At 37.3% G+C, this 22763-nt stretch overlaps 1 protein-coding gene across 1 annotated transcript in view; it reads right to left on the minus strand.

Moving 5' to 3' along the window:
• Positions 1–22763, minus strand: part of klhl29 (kelch-like family member 29) — a 310192-nt gene that overhangs the window by 89045 nt on the left and 198384 nt on the right. The window contains exons 6-7 of the mRNA XM_088324855.1: positions 10253–10391; positions 1827–2023 (exon numbers count right to left, since the gene is read on the minus strand). Of these exons, the coding sequence (XP_088180981.1) occupies positions 1827–2023; positions 10253–10391 (336 nt within the window). The remainder of the gene's footprint in view (positions 1–1826; positions 2024–10252; positions 10392–22763) is intronic.

Consider the following 22763-nt stretch of genomic DNA (forward strand, 5'->3'; position numbering starts at 1 on the left):
GAGTTTTGTCTCCAAGATGCCTGCCTGCCGTTGGTAGAAAACCTATTAAAAACTGGTCTGGTATTGTTTTCTGTCACTATTGGCTGAACTATTTCCCACAATGTCTTTTCCTTCAGTTCAAAATCTTGTGTGCTTCGCAAGGACGAGTCGGTGATATAATACTGCATCTTTTATCCCTAGACTTGCGCGGATGCCGAAAGGGAAAAGTAAAAACATGATAACCATGGAAACAAAGCTTGCGATTTGTAAGAAATACTAAAAAGACACATGAATCACTACCCTCGCTAAGTTGCATGGACGTCACCAACTGCAATCGGGAATTTTATTAAAAACAAGGGTGCGAATAATGATATATTTTAAAGGCATGACAATCCTCGTTTTCAAAATCTGTTTCATTCGAATCGACTGTATGTAAATACTACTGTATTCTTCCTTTACTTGTATATTTATCTATGATGTCAATTTACTTATATGCACGTATAATACACATAAGTATTACTTACTTAATACCATGTCAATGTTTTCATCTGGGGTACAGGGTCTCTGGAGCTAATGACCATCGTGTTATATCCCTTGCTACACAGCAAGTTCACTTTTCAGGCCGTCCACTAAAAAACTTTCAGTTCTTTGTTTTTTATTTGATTGTCCTTAAAGTATCTAGGCTGCCTAGAAAATTGAAAATCGCCTCAAACGGTCAATGAATTAGTTGAAAAGAGCTTCAATTTGACTCACTTCGTCCTTTACGGTTCACTGATCAATCAACCACTAGTGTCTTGGGCAAGTACGGACTGTCGGTGTCCATCCCTCTCCAGGCCAGTTTTGGGGTAGGGGTTTGACCCCCCGCAAGAGACTTAGATACAGCACCTTCATCGTCTGGTCACCGTTTTTTTCTGGTGTTAAGAGTCATGTGGGCCGGGCTTCTCTTTCAGACTTTTAACTATCCACCAGTCATTGTTCTTGTGTTTATACAGTCTGTTTTATTAAATTATTCATCTATATATTTTGAATGAAATATTTTTCTTTAATTATTTATCCATGTTACTTATTTCAAATCAGGTAATTCTGAGGAATCTTAGCAAACTTATCAAGCAGTCCACTTGAAACTGTTCACTGCCATTTGTTATTGTTGTAGCAGGGTTTTAGGCAAGATAAAAAACAAATTATATAAAAATGACGCCAACTGTTTGCACACGCTTTCATTAGGGAGGCAAATTGAAACCGTTCCGTGGCATTGACGAATATACACAAAGATTTCTTATTTGTTTTCTTGTCATTGCAGTAGTCTAGGCAGCCTAGATAAAAGAAAATGGTCTAAAATGTGAGTAAATTAGCTGAAAATGGCTTAAACATTGCGATTAATTAGTCTTTTGATACGTTTTTGGTCAGTGGTCTACTTCAGACAGTTCAGTGCTATTTATTCTATTATTGTTGAGGCAGGATGGCGGCACAGTGGTTAGCTCATGTGCGGCACAGTTCTTAGGTCATGAGATCGAACCTCCTGTGTAGAGTTTGCATGTTCTCCCCGTGCTTCTGTGGGTTTCCTCCGGGAACTCCGGTTTCCTACCACATGCATGTTAGGTTAATTGGGCGGTCCAAATTGTCCCCAAATGTGAATGAGCGAGCGAATTGTCTGTCCCTGTGTGGCAACTAGTTCAGGGTGTCCCCTGCCCACTGCCCGAAGCAAGCTGGGATGGGCTCGCGCACCCCCCACGACCCTACTGAGGATAAGCGGTGCAAATAATGGATGGATGAGGCAGGTTTTGAGGCAGCCTAAAATAAGAAAATCGCCTTCGCTGAAAAATGACTTCTTAACACATTGAACCGACCGAGAAAGGAGACGCAGACTTTGCAGAAGGTGTTGAACTGGAACTTGTTGGCGGCCTCCAGCAGCGTTTTGGCGTTTGCCGAATCGATGACGAGCGATCCGGTGTAGACGAACTCCAAAAGTTGCTCCAGGACTTCGGCCCCGATGTTGCTCATGCTCAGCTTCAGCATCTCGCCGTTGCGCATCTCCCCCGACGACCTGCACCACGTATCGAAAGACGGGGGAGAAGTGTGAGAGAATTTGACTGTTTTGATTCATCGGAAGCCGGAATACAGTGCCGTGAAAAAGTCTTTCCCCTCCCTGCTGATTTCTGTTTTTTTTTTGCACGTTTAGCTCTCACTAAGGTCTTAGATCATCAAACAGATTTTGGAAAAACACAGAGACAACCCAAGGAGAAACTAAATTCAGTTTGGAAATGGTGATTCCATTTATCAAGGCACAAAAAAAAATCTAAACCTATCTGGCCCTATGTGAAAAAGTCATTGCCCCCTAAACCTAATAGCGAGTTGGGCCACCTTTGGGAGTCAAACGTCTACAATAAGGAGTCTTTCACAACACTCTGGAGGAATTCTTTCCCAATCCTCTTTGTAAAATGATTTCGAATCTGCCATATTAAAGGCTTTACTAGCGTGAACCGCCCATTTTAGGTCACACCACAGCATCTCAATTGGATATAAATCCGGACTTTGACTAAGCCACTCCAGAACCTTCATTTTGTTTTGTTTTTAGCCTTTCAGAGTTTGACTTGCTGGTGTGTTTCGGATCATTGTTTTGCTGCATAATCAACTTTAAGAGCACTGTAAGGGAAAATATGATTGAAATGTGTATTTTCTACTATATTCTATACTCTTATACCCAATATATACTTGTACTCTTATATCGTTCTATGTTTATAGATTTCTATTGTATACTTCAAAAGTGTGCAATTACGTCTTCGAGTTGTTTTCAGGGGGGGCGCCTTCAAGGTCAAGAGAATAAGTTTTCCAAGCCAAATAAGTTTGCCTCCAAAAGAATGTGCCTCTGATTAAAAAGCTACAACTTAAAAAAGATGACCTCGACATTCCCAAATTCCAAGCCGAGAGCTTGCTTTTCTTCTCAGAGATGCATTGTGTTTACAAAGTTTTACTATCCCGATTGCTCATTTATTATACTCGCACGCCATCTAGCGACCAACATATACACTGCATTAAAATAAGTGATCCCTGTCCAAACCAATCAGAATACGTGCATGTGGTTTATTCTATCCTCCAATCAGAATCCATAAAATGGTATAAGAAGGGCGCTCACGCTTGAGTCCGTGGAATTCATTACATGCCAATCTAAAAGTGCTTTTACCTTGTCCGTTGTGCTTGCTTTTTTTAATAAATAGGTTTGTTTGTAACTCAAAAGTCTCTGACATCGTTTTGAACCTGACAGCACAAAATGATGGCCGGGTGTTCTCTTTCAGGATCTCCGGGTAAACACAAGAATTCATTATTCCATGAACAACAACAAGTTGTCCTGGTCCTGAGGAATCAAAGCAGCCCCAGATCATCCCACTGCCACCATCATGCTTTCCTGTTGGCATCATGGTAATTTAGTCAATTGCTGTGCCATGTTTACGCCATATGTAACGGGCTGCACACATTCCAAATAGTTAAATTTTTAACTCACCAGTCAACAAAATGTTTCTCCTAAAACAGTTTGAGGATAATCAAGATGCTTTTTGGCAAATGACGGACTAAACTGTTATTTTGTGACAGCAGAGGTTGTTACCTGGGAACTCTGTGACTGCCATTTTTTTTGCCAGTGTCTTTGTTAAAGTGGACTCATGAGCGCAGACCTTAACTGGGCCAGCAAAGCTTGTAGTTCCTTGAATGATTTTCCAAGGTTTATTTGTGACCTCCTGGATGAGCCATTGTCACACTCTAGGAGGAATCTTAATTGGTCGGCCACTCCATGGAAGGTTTGCCACTGTTCCCGGTTTTCTCTGTTTTTGGGTATTTGGTTCTGACAGTGGTTCGCTGGAGTTGTAACCTTATCTGGATGAATAGATTTCAACGACTTTTTTTTCTTTTCTTTTTCTGTGATTTATTTGGATCATGGCAGGCCAATTGTGTTTTGAGATTTGGGAGCTTACTCGTGATTGTCTAAGAGATTCAACATTCCAAAACTGCATTTTTCATTTCCTTGGGTTGTCTCTGAGTGATATTGAAATGGGGTTGATGATCTGAAACAGAATTCAGTAAAGGGGGCTAATACCTTTTCACAGTACTATAAGAACGCAGTCAGGTTTTGAGAATCACTGACGGTTGAAACGAAGATACGATACCTCCCCCAAGGCCGGGAGGAGGAGGGAGAGTGCTACTCTGGCTGGGATGATGGCGATTTGTCCACGCGGCGCCCGCGGGGGAGGTATTAGGGTGGTAAGTAACACCTCACCACCCATGTTTAATGTCCCATGTGAAACAATAATCCACTCAAGGGCGAAATAAATGGACCCCCCTCACCTCCCCCCTGGAGCGACCCCACCCCGCAACCACTTTAACTCCCCTCCCTGCGGCCGTGAACATATGAAAAGTGCTCGGTATTGAGATGGATGGAGGCCCTTTCAACGAGTCAATCAAGATTTGGCCTGTATTTTTTTTTTTTTTTTTTGCTGCTTTGGATCCACTTTGTTACATTAGAAAATAGGTGCGCACAGTTGAAGATGCATTCAGGAGAACTGGGAAAACGTGCACTTACTGCCTGGATTAACTTGGTGAAAAAATAAAAACAATAATTTTAAATATAATGTAATATATAATATACTACAACGTAATATAAAGTCATATATAACATATGGTATAAAATGACTTTTCTAACAAATGTAAACTTTCTGGCGTAATTGTTAATATTTTAAGACGATGTCATGTATGTAATACATACAATATATCATGATATAAACATAACATAATGTATATATATATTTATATAGGATATTTTTAAATCTATAAAAATGTAACTTTCTAGTGGATTTTTCAATTTTAAAATGGATATATAACGTTATAATATATACAATATCGCGCCTCGGCCGAGTCATACCTAAGACTTATAACATTGGTAAAATGGCGGCGCCCTCTGTTGGCTGCGGCTGCATCGGCTCGCTACAACGGGTCAGGTGTATCGACATTTCGTTCTGTGTACATTGTTACAAAGAATGACAATACAAAGGAAATTATTATTATTATTATTATTATTAATATGACATAATACACTACTGTAAAAATGATATACAATTTATGGTTAAAAATATTTCTGTAAAATAGATTTGAACTTTTTGGTGAGATGTTTGTATTTTTAAAAGTGGTTATATGATGTACTATATAATATACAATATTAAAATAATAATAACGTAATATATATGGTAAAAAAAACACATTTTCTAAATCTTTCTGGTGGGATTTTGTTTTAAAAATATATATGATTTAATATAGGCTATAAAATAATATATGGTATAAAAACCTACTTTTCTGAAAAACACACTATCAGGTGGATTTTATTTAATTTCAGTAAGTGGGGAATTTATTGTTTTAATGTAATAAGACATTTTAAAATTTAAATTATAATGTATTATTCCTTATTTAAGTAATTGTGCCATGAATTGGTATTAGGCCAGTAGGCAATTGATATTTCAAAGTACTTTTGTAGCTTGCAGCATTTTATAATTAAAAAAATATCAATTTTACGAATTTTAAGAGGACAACTATGTACGTGTATATCAGTAAGAGATACGAGCAAAGAAGACTAGCTGTGTGTCAGTATCTGACAAACTGAATATTGTTTTAAAGGGAAATTAAAAAAATATATAACTGCAGGAATTGGCTAAAGTAATCGAGTGCACTTTAGCATTAAAGGGACAGTGTGTCTGATCTGACCACCAGATGTCACTCTATAATGTCGTGCGAACAAAAATGAGTACTTAAAAAGCACAAGGTAGAAAACAAGCTGCGGAGACTCAAAGTGACCAAATTTCTTTCATTTTTTGAAATGCTTTTCATATTCCAAATAAACGCACATTTTTCGGCCTACGAGTACCGTAATTTCCACACTATAAGGCGCACTTAAAAGCTTTCAATTTGTTCAAAAGCTGACCATGCGCCTTATAATAAACTACGCCTTATATATGGGTCAAAATTGACCCGCAACAGATGAAGAACTGAGAAAGTGAGCTTTACCGGTTTCTTTTGGGTGTTTACAGCTTACAGTGTACAGTTATTATGCCCCTTTAGAGTTTTTACTGTTCTTGTTATGGCTTAGCCCTATTACTAGTGTTACTATATTGTGATGGCACGTTTAATTTAACGTATGACTTACTGTTTTCACATGTTTACTGAATGGAGGTAATGTTAAATGTTATTTAAATATTGCTGCTGTTAAAAGAGTTAAAGACGTGTCACGGAGTTAATAATGCTTAAAATAATAGCTCGATTCATTTTGGGAGAGAATGGAGTTATTAATAAAGTTTGAGGGACCTATCCGACTGTTTTGTTGACGTTCCCTGTAGCGCAGCGCCATCTCATGGATGCATAATGTACAGTAACCCCAGCCTCTCCTGTAGCGCCTTATAGTCTGGTGCGCCTCATGTATGGAAAATATATGAGGAGAAACCCATTTTTTGGGGGTGTGCCTAATAGCGCGGTATTTTAAAGAAATGGGTCTTTACATGATGTATTTTTCAATGTATTTTTGACCACTAGGAGGCGCTAAATAATACACACCGACCCTTAAACAGCACAAAATCATTCAATCAAATCGAACATGCCAAGACGATGATGGTGGGACAAGGGTAGGACGATGAAATAAGAGGTAAAAAGGGGTGAGGCGGTTCTTCTGCAGGGAGCCAGCAGCCATCCCTAACAGGGGTTGTGTCGTTTTTCGTGAGGTTTCGATAGGCGCCCCAAAAATAAGAAAAAAAACCCCGACACCGTCACACCGAACCTGCAATGATATCCTGTAGTGTATGAACTCAAAATTAGTTGAAGTGCAGTCAGGGTCAGGGAGGGTGAAGGTGACAAAAATAAAGAAATAAAAAAAGCAATTAATTGTCTCCGCAAGGCAGCAAAAACCCAAAGCGCATTTTTTTCTTTTTGGGGGGGGGAGAGAATTATTCTTTTAAATGTCCTCCTGCAAAGCAAAAAGCCACATATTGTTATTGACCTTTATCCTCCGCAAAGGCCTGGAGAGCGAGAGGAAGGAGGAGAGGGGTGGGGGGAGGAGAGTGAGTGGGTCAAAATGATGGTAGGAGGATGGGGTTAAGCGTCCAAACTAATTTTAGATCGGGGGCCGCGTGGTCGGAAAAAAAAAAAACATTCTTACGGGGGCGGGACTAGTTGATTGAAGAGAAAGAGAGGGCGAGAGCCAGAGAGAAAGAGAGGGAGGCAAAAGAGAGAGAGGGAAAGGGGACAAGTACACGGCAGAGAGTGAAAGAAACAGTGAGAAAAAAGAGGAAGATAAAAAAGAAGAAAGATAGAAAGAAAGCGAGAGAGAAGAGAAAGATGGTATGAGGCAAAGAAAGTGAGAAAAAAGAACATAAAGACAGAAACATTAATAAAGGGAGAAAGCAAGATAAAAGAGAAAGATAGCGAGAGAGAGAGAGAGAGAGAGACAGCGAAAGATAGCGAGAGAGATAGCGAGAGAGATAGCGAGAGAGAGAGAGAGAGAGAGAAAGATAGCGAGAGAGAGAGAGAGAGAGAGAGAGATAGATAGGCAAGCAAGAGAGAGGAGAGATAGCGAGCAAGAGAGAAGAGAGATAGCGAGCAAGAGAGCGAGAGAGAGAGAGCAAGAGAGAGATAACAAGCAAGAGAGCGAGAGAGAAAGCAAGACAAAATAGCGAGAGAGCGATAGTGAGCAGGACAGAGATGGCAAGCAAGAGAGAGCGAGAGATGGATAGTGGGCAAAAGAGATATCAGGTAAGACGGAGAGAGCGAGAGCGAGTGAGAGCGAAAGAGAGCGAGAGAGAGCGAGAGACATTGAGAGAGAGCGAGAGAGAGCAAGAGAACAAGAGAGAGAGAGAGAGAGAGAGAAAAAAAGAGAGATAGCAGGCAAGAGAGATCGCGAGCAAGAGAGCGAAAGCGAGAAATACAGCTCCGGTCGTGTTGTAAGTAGTGCCTGGCTTTGGCGACACCAAGTGGACACATTTAAAACTGCAGTCCTTTTTTCACTTGCGCTTCTCTTGGCATTGTCTTGCGGGGCCTGATCCAGCCCAAGAGCTGTATGTTTGACATCACCAGGTTAAGTGCTATAAACAGACCCCCACCCTAACCCCATTCATTAAACGTCGGGTTTCGTCCGTCCCACAGGATGAGCGGAGCCGTGGGTTTTGGACAAAAGCGTCGGGGCGAATCGAAGATTTCGGCGCCGCCATGCAGAAAATTCCAACGGATGCCGCGGATTAAACGGCCAGGGGAATGAGTTTGTTGCAAAAATGCTGATGGATGAAATGGAATTACGGGCTGCTGGGCGCACCGGCCCTTTAAGGGGAGAAGTCCTGTTTGTTTATATTGGAGAGGAGGAAGGAAGTTAATGTCTACGCTGCGTTAAATATACCCTATGATTTATTCATGTTTTTTTTTTTTTAATCAATTCAGTATTGCCACTTTAGAATATACGTGATCGGGAAAAAGGGGGAAAAGAGAATATTAGGATAGTGCAATATTTGCACTGCCTACTTGCATTAGATATAGAGTGCAATGGAAATAAAGCCAATGTACTCCAGACTGGGCAGAGAACAGCCCATGATTTTCTAGGCTGCTTTGATGACTGCCTGCTGAATAATTTTCACTAAGAGAAGGAAGCAATCTTCTTCATGTAAAAATCTTAAATCGTACTATGAAATGTAAAAATGTGGCAAAACCTTTCAACAAAAAAGACCTGGCGGAAAAAATAAACCAAATCTATTTTTTTTTCCCTGTTAAAAACGATTATTCAAGTAAAATCTTAGTGGTTCTGTCGGCGGATCATTTTGTAGATTCAAAATATTCCCGTGGGATCCAATATTTTTTGACTGATCAATCATTGCACACAATACGGTAATATACTACCGTAAAAACATGCGTATAACGTGAAAAAATGCGTCAACATGACTAAATACGATAGGATTTTCCTTACTTTGGGATACATTAAGATATTTTAGGAGTCAAATACTACAATTATATTATAAGCAGAACATTAGATTGTCTGCCATATCAAATATTTTGCTCATTTTATGTATTTATATTGAGTTTGGTAGACATGAAATAAAAAATATATAGTAAAAACAGAAAAAGGGGGAACTCGCAACCAACTATTATCACAATTCTGTTAATAAAATATTTTTCCCAATTTAAATTGTATTTGAAGAATATTTTTGTGAAATATAAATTTTTATCATCAGCTATATAAAATAGTTTATTTTATGCATTTTTTTTGTAATTTAGTGGATTTTTAAAAAAAAATACAGTAGAATAAAAAAAACTACCTTAAGATTAAGCATAATACGTTTTTAATTTTTCAATAAATGGAAAATTTAATATGCAAATAGGACAACATAGCTCTAAATCGTGACAAATCCTAAAAACACATCAGAGTTCCAAGATTTCTCCTCTGCAAAAGGGGTGATTAACAATGTACTTGTGGGCACACCAAGTAGCATCCTAAAAGGGGAGGGGTCATTGTGATTTTCTAGGAAATAGGATATCGAACTGCATGAGAAATCGCTTTCTTTCAATACATGATCATTTTTGCAAAATTATATTTAATATGAACCTATGATTTATACATGTAAATCACTCAGTGCCCTTATACAACACGGAGCCGTTTTAGCCCTACACATAATTGTTACAAGCTAGTAATAACATAGTTATAACATAGTTATAACATAGTAATAAAATTTGTTATTTTACATATGCATATCAAACGGGTAGCCATTTCTCATTCAAACGTTTAATATAACAGTGTGAAATCATAGTTTAATTTCTTCCCCGTATCGCTGCAGTTTTCTTAAAATACGACACACTAACCACTAAACTGCATAAGATCGATAAATCGGCCAGCGCGGATAAAACAAAATACGTCCGTCATTCATAAAAATTGTCCCCGCTGTTCATTAAAAAAAGAACCAGGGTTAAAATGAAAATGTGAGGGAACGGAAGAAAGGGATGGCGGGCAACGACTAGCTCTTGACCTTTATCTCCAGATTGGGATACATTCATTGGGGTGCGGGAGTGATAGGGGGGAAGGGCAGGAGAAAGGAATGGCTGCTGGCTCGGCGCTAGGACCGAAAAACAAAAGTCTTCACGATCCTGCAAGAAAAGAATGGAAAGGAAGAAAGGAAGAAGAGCGCGGAGGACGGTGGATTGGAGCGAACGAGGGTTAGGAAAGAGAACGGCGAGATGGGAAGGAGGTGCTGTGGAGAGGGAGAAGGCAAACCTTTTGACCAGGTCCTTGAAATACAAGCTGCAGGAAGCTAGAACATTTTGGTGGACTTCAAACTCTTTGCCTTCAACAATTATTTTCAGGTCTGTAAACTCTTTCGATCGCCGCTGCTGGTTGAGCTCCTTCAACATCTCTGCGGGAGGAAAAAAAGGAGAAGAAAACAGATAGCCACACGTCTTAGAGTTCGGGAGTCATTTGAGATTTTCTGAGACACATAAAACTGGGTTCGTACACCTTTTACATAGCACTTTTCAAGCACTTCCAAGGACAATTTTTCCAGTACCTTCAAAAGAAGAAACCAGCACCAATCTAATGTACTTTGATGACTATAGTGGGTATCCTGCTGCTAGCACATGTTTTGTGCCATTTAGAGCTCTTCTTAGCAATGGTCTACGATCTTTTTGTGTCAACGGACTGCTGTAAACTGACATGAATTCTGCTCCAATGCACACGCAGCGCGGCTACATCATACTTGTTTAAAAACACGGAAAAGGCTCTATAGGTGTTGGGTTATAATATAAAAGGAAAGTACTGTATGTATAAAAAAAAAAAAGAAAAATGAGCCAAATTTGGACTCATTTTAATGATATTGATTGCTTAGAGACTGCTTTTTTTTACTTAAATTTATTTATTTTTTCATGTTTTTCAGAGGATCTGTGTCTAAAACGGAATTGTAACTATTTTTTTTCATTTTATCATTCATTTATAGCACTAAAGAGTTAATATTTGTATTTTATTAATTCAAAAAGCCAATATTGTTTTGTACTTTACACATTTTTTGTGTAACAAACCTACTTTTCACCTACTACTCATTCATTTCTCCTGCGATTGGCTGGCAACCAGTTCAGGGTGTCCCCTGCCCACTGCCCGATGATTGCTGGGATGGGCTCCAGCACCCCCGCGACCCTACTGAGGATAAGCGGTGCAGCTAATGAGATGAGATGAGATGAGACATTTTTTGTATCTGTGAATATTCTAATTCAAATGTTTTTCAGGGATTCCCTGCAAACCATATGAAATGACTAATTACTAAATAATTTGGTGCATAAGGTTTTATTATAATTGATAATATATCATTAAAACAGTTTTTAAGTATATAAATAAATACTGTAGTATCACTTTGGAATTTTAGGCGCACCTTAAAGCCTGAAAAATACAGTAAATACATGGCGCACTTTCGAATTTTTGGCAAATTTAAGATTTTTAATCCAGAAAAGACGGTGTGTTTTTTATTTTTTTTACGTAAGCCATATTTGAGTTCCTATTTTAAAATGATTTTTTTTTTAAATATTTTGTCATCATACTTCTGGTTTGAATTAGTCAAATGAAGAAAGTGGCCCTTGACGTTAAAGTACTGTCTACTGTAAAAGCTGAAAACAAGAAAAAAAAACGTCGTAAGACATTTTTAATAATGAGAAAAACTAAGAATATATGTTACACATTTAAATAAAACGTATATGCAGTAAATAAATTACCCTTTTAACACAACTAACATGAATAATCTTTCACATGAATCAAAAAGAAACAATTCGGCTGAGCAGCAACTTAAATAAAAGGAAAATCGCTCCTTGATTTCTTTTTTTTTAAAGAAAGGAATAAAATATTAATACAACCAACATGACTTATATAAACTTAAAAAGTGCAGGGAAATTTCAACAAAGCTGGCAAATGGAAAAGTGTAGGCAGATTGACGAACTAATGTTATGATAAGAGCTAATCACTACCACTTTAGCATGCTATTTATGCTCTCAATCACAAACACACACGCCTGATTGACAAACTAATGTTACAATAGGAGCTAACATATCAGTTTTCACCTGAACGTACATCTCTGAAACAAGCTAACTCCACTTATTTCACCATCTTTTAATAGCAAACATGCTTTTATATCACAGTCAAAGGCAAGTGGGGCTCTCTCCTGCTTTAGTGGCAACGCCAGAAGGCGCAGGGAGGAGGCGGGGAGGAGAGGTAAGTGGAGGGAAGAGGGTTTGTAGAAGCAAGAGAGCTCAAGTCTCAAAAAAGCTGATACCCATATCCGCTAAATTCCTAAATATCGGTGCCAATAATTACCCCACCTGATAATCAATCGACCTCTAAGCATGTCAATATCCGCCATTATTGTTGCCGTTCTTTGAAGTTCAAACCATTTAGGGTAGATCTACTTTTTTGTGACCTAGATTTAATGAAAAGGGGTCAAGGGAAGCTCTTCAAAACAGGTTAGACTTTGTTGTCTGAAGGCCCTGATCCCCTTGCAGGTTCGAAATCCATTGACAGCTTATTAACAAAATATTAACCAAGCATTTCATTGCAATTATGCTTTTTCAATTGTATTTACCATATTTTCCGGCCTCTAGGGGGATTATAAGGCGACCTGCACATTTCTGGCAAATTCTTGTTTTTTAGGTGCGCCAAGTAGTCCTGAAAATAAAGTCAATCCCCTCCTCCTGAATTCTCCTGAACTAGATTGGCCTACTTATCCCAAAGTTGACTTTCCTAAAATGTAATGCGCAGAACCCCCCTACGGCGCGAGGACGACGACCGGATCTGGAGAGAGTCGTGCTCGGAGCCAGCCGATGCAAATTGGGTTTTGGTGGCGCCGCGTCGGAGGCTCTTGTTTTCTCCACGTCTTAATGAGGCACCGTGAGGAGACGCCGAGATGGAAAGTCGGCGGGTGGGAAGAAGGATAAACGGGGTGAACGTCATACTTTGTGATCCAGAACCCTTTGAGCTGAAAAACGTCCGCAACAAGTTCTTAAATTGGACCCTGGAAGCTCTAAAATAAATGTAAACAACAAATTCCAATATTCTCAATATGAAATATTGGGTTCTTTTATACAAAACAAGGCTTTCAAAACGAATCATTGTCTTTACATAACCTAAAAACAAAATACTCACACAATTTGGGTCAAGAATGGATCAGTCCACAACATAGGCTAGTTTGTCCCAAAACTTGCTATTTTTACAACAGACAGTGCCAAGTCAAGTCAAATTTATTTATATAGCCCTTAATCACAAAAATGTCTCAAAGGACTGCACAGGATTACAATGACACAATTACCTGATCTGAAATGCCCTCGGATTAAGTATTTATTTATTTCACCGAAAAACAAATAACCAAGTTTGGGTCAAAAATGGACCAGTCCACTACTTGAGCTAATTTTCCAGATTTTTTTTGCACAAAACAGGGCCCTCAAAATGATTCGTTTGTTAAAAACGTATAAAAAATAATTTATTATATTAATGGGGAAAAAAACATCAATTTTGGGTCAATAATTGACCTGTAGAGTACTTGGGCTAATTATTCTACAAGAAAATATTTCAAAATCAATTATGAAATTATTTTACAGTTTTAGGAAGTTTACAAATGGAATGGAAGTCGGGTCCAACAAATGAATCCGAATTAGGTCAGGAATGGACCCATTCACTATTTTCCCCCAAATCGTTTTGTATGAAACATTGCCCTTTAAAAATTCACTTTGTTCATATGACCTAAAATAAACTGATAATACTAATGAAAAAGAAACACAATTTGAGTCAAGAATAGACTTACTATATAGCATATTTATTTCATAATGGGTTGTTTTGTGCGAAACAAAGCCCCCAGAAAATGGCATTTTGTTCAAATAACCTAAAAACTTTGATTTGATAATATTAACAAAGAAATAACCTAATTCGGGTCAAGAATGGAGACATCCACTGCTTGGGTTAATTTGTCCTAAAATGGGTTATGTACCAAATTATGCATTTAAAGATGAGTCATTTTGTTTGGATAACCTGAAAACAAAATAAGTATTTGGGTTAAGAATGAATGCATCCCCTAACGTGAGAATTTTTTTCCGAAAAATTGATAGTTTTGGAGAAAAGGACCTTTAAAAAATGGGTCGTATTGTTTTAAAAAAAAAAGAAGAAAAAAAAAAGAAATCATGATTATATAGATGATAAAAAAAATACCTGGGTTTGGGTCACAAACTGGCCCGTTCACTATTTAGGCTAATCTGTCCCAGAATGGGTTGTTTTGTAGAAATCAAGACCTTCATAAATTAATTAATTTGTTAAAAAAAAAAAAAAAAAAAGAAATATTGTTAAAAGAATATAACCCAACTTGGGTCAAAAATAGACACTTCTGCTACTTGGGTGAATTTATTCGAAAATGGGTTGTTTGGTACAAAACAGGGCCTTAAAAGAAAGAGGGTTATTTTGTTACAATGACCTAAAAACGGAAATAGTAACCCAATTTAGGTCAAAAATTGCCTTGTCCCGTTCTTGGGATAAATTGTCCCAAAATTGGGTTATTTTGGACAAAACATGGCCCTTAAAATGTGTCATTTTGTTTGAGTAACAAAAATAATGATGACATGAATGACAAAAATAACCCAAACTCGATCAAGAATGAACACAACAACTAACTGGGTTAATTCATTTCCGGAATTGGTTGTTTAGTACGAACAAAGCCCTCTAAAATGGGTTATTTTGGTGCAATAGACTAAATACAAAAATGAAAAATAATAATAGGACAGGATAACAGTAGTCTTGACAACAATGCACAAAATAGTCAAAATAAACCTAACCTGGCCATTAAATCAATCTTCTTTGCAGGTGTTCAATAGTCAAAAATAACCTGTTTTTGGGATAAAAACAAATGTATAGTAAACATTGCATTCTATTATGAGCTGTAGAAAAGCTCATTTGATGTTTGATTTCAGAAGATCTTAAAGAGAGCTTAATTGTCGTCATACTCACTAAATCCTTGTCTAGGAAAGTGCGGCAACTGAGATTCTTCTCAATCTGGGAACTGAACCACAAAGGAGAAACCCGACATCTAAATTTGAATCGTCGCTCTATAAAAGCGCCACAACTTGTTTCCAACTTGATAAGTCGCCGGTATAGTCAGGACATTTCAAGTAGCGTAGCCAATTTTCGCTACAAGCGTACTCCGAAGGAAAATTTAACCTGAGGGTCCGGCCTCTCGGATCTCTTAAGGATCCGACCCCCTCCTGATCACAAAAGCATTCCGAGTCTCGGAAGACTGTCGGCACCTGCTGAATAGTTTGGACTCCCCTGGCGAAACCCGCATGGTTTTCGTCTCCCATCAACGGGGTATATGGAGCAGGGGTGGGGGTCTTGGGCGCCAGGGGCCAAGCCGACACACCTGAATGTGTTATTTAGGGCCCCGTTGAGCAGGGGCGGTAAAGGTGCGGCCCACGGGCCGAATCAGGACCGCCGATAGCTTGAATCCGGCCTGTGAGACGACGCTGCAGATTTTACTATGTCCATTTGATGTCGCCAGAAGCAGGCACCACTTGCAACAACACTGTAGCTGTGTATTGACATCTTTCTTTCTCACTCTTTTATTTCTCTCTCGAATTCTTTTTTCTCTTATTCTCTCTCCGTTTTCCTAGATTTCTGTATCTTTTATTCTATTTTTGTCTCCCTCTTTCTTTCGCTGTCTTGATCTGTCTTATTTTTTTACTCTGTCTCTCTTTATCCATCTCTTTCATTCTCTTTTTCTCTTTCTTGCTGTGTCTACTCTCTTTCTCTCCTCTCAGTCTCTTTCTCTCTTTGCATCTCTCTCCCCATTTCTTCTTTCTCTCTCTCTTTCCCTCCTTACTTTTTTCTCTTTCTCATTCTTTTAAATTCTCTCTCCCCTCGCTATCTAATTATCTCTTCCTCTTGTTATCTCATTCTCTCATCATCTCTTTCTTTCGCCTTCTCTCCATCTGCCTAGTTATCTCTCCTTTTTTCTCCCACCCTTCTCATGTTCTGTCTTTTTATATCTCTCCATCTCCCCGTGTTTCTCTGTGCAGCCTTTTGAGACTCCTTGTGATTAAGGGCTATACAAATAAACATGACTTGACTAGTCTCTTTCGCTCCCTTACTCTTTTTGGTTTTCTCTCTCACTTCCTCCCTTATTTGTTTCCCCTCTCGTCATCTCTTCCTCTCTCGCTCTAATTTCTCTTTCCCTCTCATTATCTCTTCCTCTCTCTTGTCATCTCTACCTCTATTTTGGCATTTTCCCCTCTCTTGTCATCTCTCCTTTGTTCTCCCACCTTTCACTCTTGTCCTCTTTGTATCTCTCTTTACCTCCCTATTTTTCTGTCTATTACTCTTCTTTCCCTCCCTCTTTTTTGTTTCCTCCCTCTCTTATTCTCTTTCCCTCTCGTCACCTCTTCCTCTCATCATCTCTACCCCTCTCTTGTTATCTCTCCATCTCCCTCGTTCTCTCTCCCGGTGCATCACTTTCTCCCACTCAGGTTCCCTGTTTTATTATCTTATCTTTCACTCTCTCATTATCTTAATCTCATGATCTCAATCTCTCTTTCTTGTTAGCTCTCCCCTCCATCTTTTTCTGTCTCCCTTTCTCTGTTTCTCTCTATTCGTTTCCCTCTTCCTCTCCCTCCCCTTCTATTATCCCCCCATCTATTTCTTTCGTTCCCTTTAATCTACTAGTTTTTTTTCTTCCCACCGCGTGTTTGCCAAACTCAAAATGAGTTTGACACCCCAGTTGTAGTGGCTTCCAAATGGGGTGGGAGGGGATTCCCCCACACCCGTGAAACCACAAATGGCACGATCCATTCTTCAATGCGGGGGGACGCCCAAACTGCATCTCAATACAGGGAAGATGTCCCCGAGGGACGTCAAGTAGAGTAACAAAGACTTACTCTAGCGGACCAAAAGAAAGTCCATCCCTGATTGGCTGGTTTTTGGCCTAGTAACGCCATCCGGAGCCAATGGGTGTAAGCGGGTAGGGCGACCAATGGGCGGACGCCAACACTTCGCCAAGACCCCCGAAACAAGCGCGATTGGTTATCGAACTGGGAGCCATTTTGGGGTTCGGCGTACTTTTGATGGGAGCGTTGGGGGGTGTCTGCCATTTTGTTGTCAAGGTGAAAATTTCGGCAATTATGGGGTCATGTGATTGAGACATATGAGGGGTAAAAAAAAAACAGTTTTTTTTGGTATAATATACAAAATATTGAAAAAAATCCATCAATCCATCAAGTCTTTTAAGAAAAAAATATTTGTAAGGGCAGGACTGATGGAATAATGGCAATTCTTCAAACGCTGCATATCGTCTGAAGCTGATCAAAGCAACGGAAAACCCCAGAAATATAGCAAGAAACACTATATTTTCTAAACTATAAGCCGCACTGGATTATAGGACGCACCCCCAAAAATAGCATTTTGGTAAATATTTTACTACATGAGGCACACCACTGTGACCAAATGAGTTGTTTTGTGCAACAAGGGCCTCAAAAATGGGTCTTTTGGTTTAAATATTGTAAAAACAAAAATAATATCCCAATTTGGGTCGGATATAGACTCTCTAGTACTTTGTCCCAAAATGGGTAGTTTTGTACAAAACAATGCTCTCGAATAAAAAAACAATTTATCAAGCTCCCATAAAGATATTTTTAATCCGTATAAGGATCCTTAGAGCAATGCTAGATGATACAAATACTAACGCTAACAGCCAATCGCTAATTGTACAAAATATTACATAAAAATACAAGGACACGAAATTTTATAAGACCTATTTAAAAAAAACAAAAAACAACCGAAAATAACCCAACAATGTGCTCATTCTGCCCCTTTAAAAAATTCAATAGCAGAATGCGGCTCACTTAATTGGCCGGAAAACAAACGGGCACATTGAAGCGATCCATAATTCAATAACGACCTGCCGATAATGTTTTATTAGAGCGTAACAAAACACGATCATATTTTATGCCCGAGCAGAAAATATTAGAATATATCAATGTATAAAAATATTTAAGACGCCAGAAAGAAATTTTAGGTAGTATGAAGTTAATTTTTTGGGGGATACGAGAACAAATATATATATATATATATGTGTGTTTAATTTGAAATACTATCAAAACAGAATTGTATTATGCAGAAATGTATATTTGACTTATTGACTAATTTCACATGCAGAAATGTATGAGAGTATTTACAATGCTGCCAAATATGGAAAAGTGCGTCATTTTGAGGTTGAAAGTTCTTAAACAGTATTTAAAGAAAAATGCTAAGAAGCGATCATTGATAAAAAACAACTGATTGTTAAAAAGAAAAAAGTAATTATACATTCCCATTTTCACAGAAAATTCGTTTTTCGTAATTGGCTTTACACTTGTGTAGTGAACGAAGATTCTCGGTATTTGGTCTGTATAAGATTAATGTTATTTGATTTTAAAGGTTTTCCTAATGAAACAGCAGGAAGCCACCGTAATTAATCACTGTATTAGATTAACATGATAGGACATAGGTACAAGATAAGAAGTACAACTCCACGCAAAATAATTCAATATATATTTAATTTCTTTTATTTTATGTTATTTTATAATTTTATATATAATAACTTTTATTTTTTAGAAACCCAAACAGTATTTCAAAAAAGGGAAAAGGCCAATTTTAACATTTGAAAATGTATATATAAATATAAAATGTCAGTCTACATTTGAGATTTAGTAAAAAAAAATTCTTAAAAACTACCACAGTGGTATTGATTATTGCACAGCTTTGAATACAAATTGCACGATTCACTAAAACAAACGACATCAATGCATTTTAATTACATGAAAAAATACCAAAAGTAAAAATGTAGTTACCTGCTAATCATGGACGTAAATTTTCTAAATAAAATACGGCAATCTGCGTATTTCCGCTGCCATTAAACAAATATTTTATTTTGAGACGCCCCAAAATTCTCAGAAAATTTAGCAAATGTCACGCAAAATGATATCATTTTAATAATAAATTGATTTAAATTATAAAATAAAATATTTTCATATTTATAATGATAGACGCCGATAATAATTTAACCGCCAAGTAAAATCAAAAAGGTATTTTACATTTGAAAAAAAAAAAATAAATATATATATATATATATATATATATATATATTATTTGATTAAAAATATAAAACAATAGGACACTAATATACATTTGTATTCACTAAACAATTTTGAATGCATGCATCATAAAAATATATAAATGTATTCATTTAAAAAATATATCATTTGCATAAGAAATGGATACAATAAAAAAAAGATAATTTACTTATTTTTTCTGCAATTAAAAAATAATTTTGAAATGTCCAAATATTCCCAGGAAATCAAAATTAGTCAATGAAAAAGTAATTTGTATATTTAGTTTTAATTCAAATATACATTTTGTTCTAATAGGATTTTTTTTATTGAAATGATAAATAATGTAAATATTTTTAAAATCAGAACTTTATTCTAAAAGTATTATTTGCATAAGAAATGGATACAATAAAAAAAACAATACAAAATATGATAATTTACTTATTTTTTCTGCAATTAAAAAATAATTTTGAAATGTCCAAGTATTCCCAGGAAGTCAAAATTAGTCAATGAAAAAGTAATTTGTATATTTAGTTTTAGCTCAAATATACATTTTATTCTAATGGTAAATTGATTTTATTGAACTGATAAATAATGTAAATATTTTTAAAATCAGAACTTATTCCTAAAAATTAAGCATATTATCACATTTTATAACTTATATAAATTTGTTTTTACCTTCTAATGAAACTTTTTTTTTTCATTTTATTGAAAAATATTCAAATGTCTCCATTTGTTAATTAATAAACAAAAAACAGGATTATAGCTTTATAATGAGCTATTTTTAAAGTGTTTTAAATATGAATCTTGTAATTAACTCAGAACAATTAGTTAACTCCATTTTTAAATATTTTAATTGCATAAAAAATGTATACATGTTAAAGTGTAATGAATTACCCCTAAGTCCTGGACCTAATTTTCTCGGGTTTTATGCATTTCACCTGCCATAAAACAAATGTTGCATTTCGAAATGCCCTAATAAACAAAAGCTTGCAATTGCCATGCAAAATAGGTTGATCTAATAGTATATTGTATCTATTTTTAAATAAAAATATATTTTAACGATAGATAAAATATGAACTCGGTATGACGCAGATAATAATTCAAACGTCATTTCAAAATCATAAGAGTTTTTAAAATGTTAAAAACATATTTTCACATTTTATATGTATGTACGTGTATTAACTTTGATGGGTTTTATTAAAAAATATGAAAAAGTCCTTCTACCTCTGTTATTCCATAAAAAAACAACCACAAATAAGATTTGAGCTTAGTGTCTTAGCTAGTTTAATACTGTTTAAAATACTAACTACTTGATCCACTAAATAATTAGGGTTTGGGTTAGGATTAGTGGGTTAGGGTTAATATCTAAATTGCATGAAAGGGATTACAAGCAGAAATGTGGTAACCTGTAAGTCCTGGAGCTCATTTATCTTGCTATACAAAAAAAAACACAACAATTCACGTATTTTACCTGCCATAGAACGAATATTTCATTCTTAAATACCCGAAAAACCAAGCGCTGGCTCGAGTCCTTTTGTTAGATCGTGAACGGAGGATCAAAACCGCCTACGTCCTCGTACCGTGCTCACGTGACAAAAGTCATTTGGCGTCCGAAACGCTCCCCTCTCCAATCAAGCCGCATTCAACCCGCAGGAAATCCGCCCGGCTCGTCAAAAGGAGAATATTCCGTGATGACGCCGCTCGTTTCGGGTCTCCGGTCCTCCTTTCTGATTAGAAACTCGATGTAAGGAGCTCGCCCGTCGGGGGCCTAAAGAGGGTGTGGCAGGAGGGGTGAAAGGGTTCAAGGACGCCGTGGGGCCCCCCTTGAAGGAAGGGGGCCTCAGGACTTAGACCCTGAAGGTCCAGAGGTCAGACGACACCGAGGACGCTCTAAGGACAAATCCGAGGGAATTAAAAGAAAGTTGACGGGGAAACCAAAGGGGGCGAGGAGGTAATATTAAGGAACGGGATCAATGTTAACCGTGCCAAATCGGAGAGGGGGTCCGAAGATAATATGTGATCACAAAAAAGTCACATTTTACCAGCGTGGAAGGATACAGGAGGACATGTCATTAGAAAGGGATTTGGTTTTATGTACCGTATTTGTGTGTAATGTGCACCGATAATATTTGATCAAAAATTGTATAAAATCGCATTTCACTTTTTAGCTTTAAAGTAACAAATATTTTTGAATACGTGCACCCATGATTCAAATTATTTATTGATAAATACACAAAATTTACTATGTATTTAATGATCTTCAAAGTCTGATTCCATCGTTCTGTTTTCTCTATTCTCATTCATCTCGGGTACCATGAGTAAAAAATTGAGCGATGAGATAAAATGTAATGCCTTTTCCTATGTCATGTATAATCAAGTGGTTAGGACGTGGCACACTCACCGCTGCAACCTGGGTTTGATTCCCGTTGCGTTCAAAAATGTGTGGTTGTGGTGAGTGACTAATCACAAATACAACCAAATACTAAAATCTTGTTTATAACACGCACACAAACATTGATTTATTTTCTAGGTAAAAAAATGGATTATTACGCGCAAGCTAACAATGGGTTTTACTTAAAACGGGTGTCAAAAGTCAAAAGGATGGATACCACATATAGTGTAGTGAAGCCAATCGAAGCTAATGAAAACCTAAGAAATATATCGAAATATACCATATATTCTAAATTGTGAGGCAAATTGGATTATAAGGTGCACCCCAAATTAGATAGATAGATAGATAGATAGATAGATAGATAGATACTTTGTTCATCCCCGAAGGGAAATTCACATTTCCAGCAGCATCCCTGAGCTGAGAACAATCGAGAACAAATTATAGCCTTTTGTAACATATTTTCAAATGTAAGGCATGCCATACTATAATGTGCTTGAAATAAAAACTACATTATGATTTAGGGTTACATAAAAAAAATCCCTCAGCAAATTAACTTCCAAAAAAACGAACATTATGAAATCTGGGTTCACCACGATAATGAATTGATTCATTTATAGCCTGTTACCGTAGACAGTAGCATTTCATTGTAAATGTGCATTTCTGATTTTATTTACCGTGGGTTATAAGGCACAATTTTTGTCAAATATACACTTTTTAGGTACTATATATCCATCCATTATTTGCACCGCTTATCCTCAGTAAGGTCGCGAGGGTGCTGGAGCCCATCCCAGCTGTCTTCGGGCAGTGGGCAGGGGACACCCTCAAGTGTTTGCCAGTCAGTCGTAAGGCACACAGAGACATACAACTCAATCGCTCATTGACACCTAGGGACAATTTGGATCGGCCGATTAACCTGACATACATGTTTTTAGAATATGGGACAAAACCCATGTAAGCACGGGGAAAACATGCAAAATCCACACAGGAAGGTTTGATCCCATGACCTCAGAACTGTGCCGCGGACGCCATGCCGCCAGGTACTAAATAATCAAACAATTTCTTATGAAGACTGTCAATAATAATTTTCAACAAGCAGAAAAAGACAAATGTACTTAGTATGAAAATCACCCTAACATCAAAACTAAATAAAAGAAGCTGCTAACACTAATAGCTAATGTATCAAGATGCAGCTAATGACCTTGAAAGCTAATAAGAGTGTCTGTGATGTCAATTGCTAAGGCAA

This window comes from Urocampus carinirostris, chromosome 20 (assembly GCF_059441175.1).
Source record: "Urocampus carinirostris isolate Australia breed hairy pipefish chromosome 20, RoL_Ucar_1.0, whole genome shotgun sequence".
In the NCBI taxonomy this organism is placed as follows: Eukaryota; Metazoa; Chordata; class Actinopteri; order Syngnathiformes; family Syngnathidae; genus Urocampus; species Urocampus carinirostris.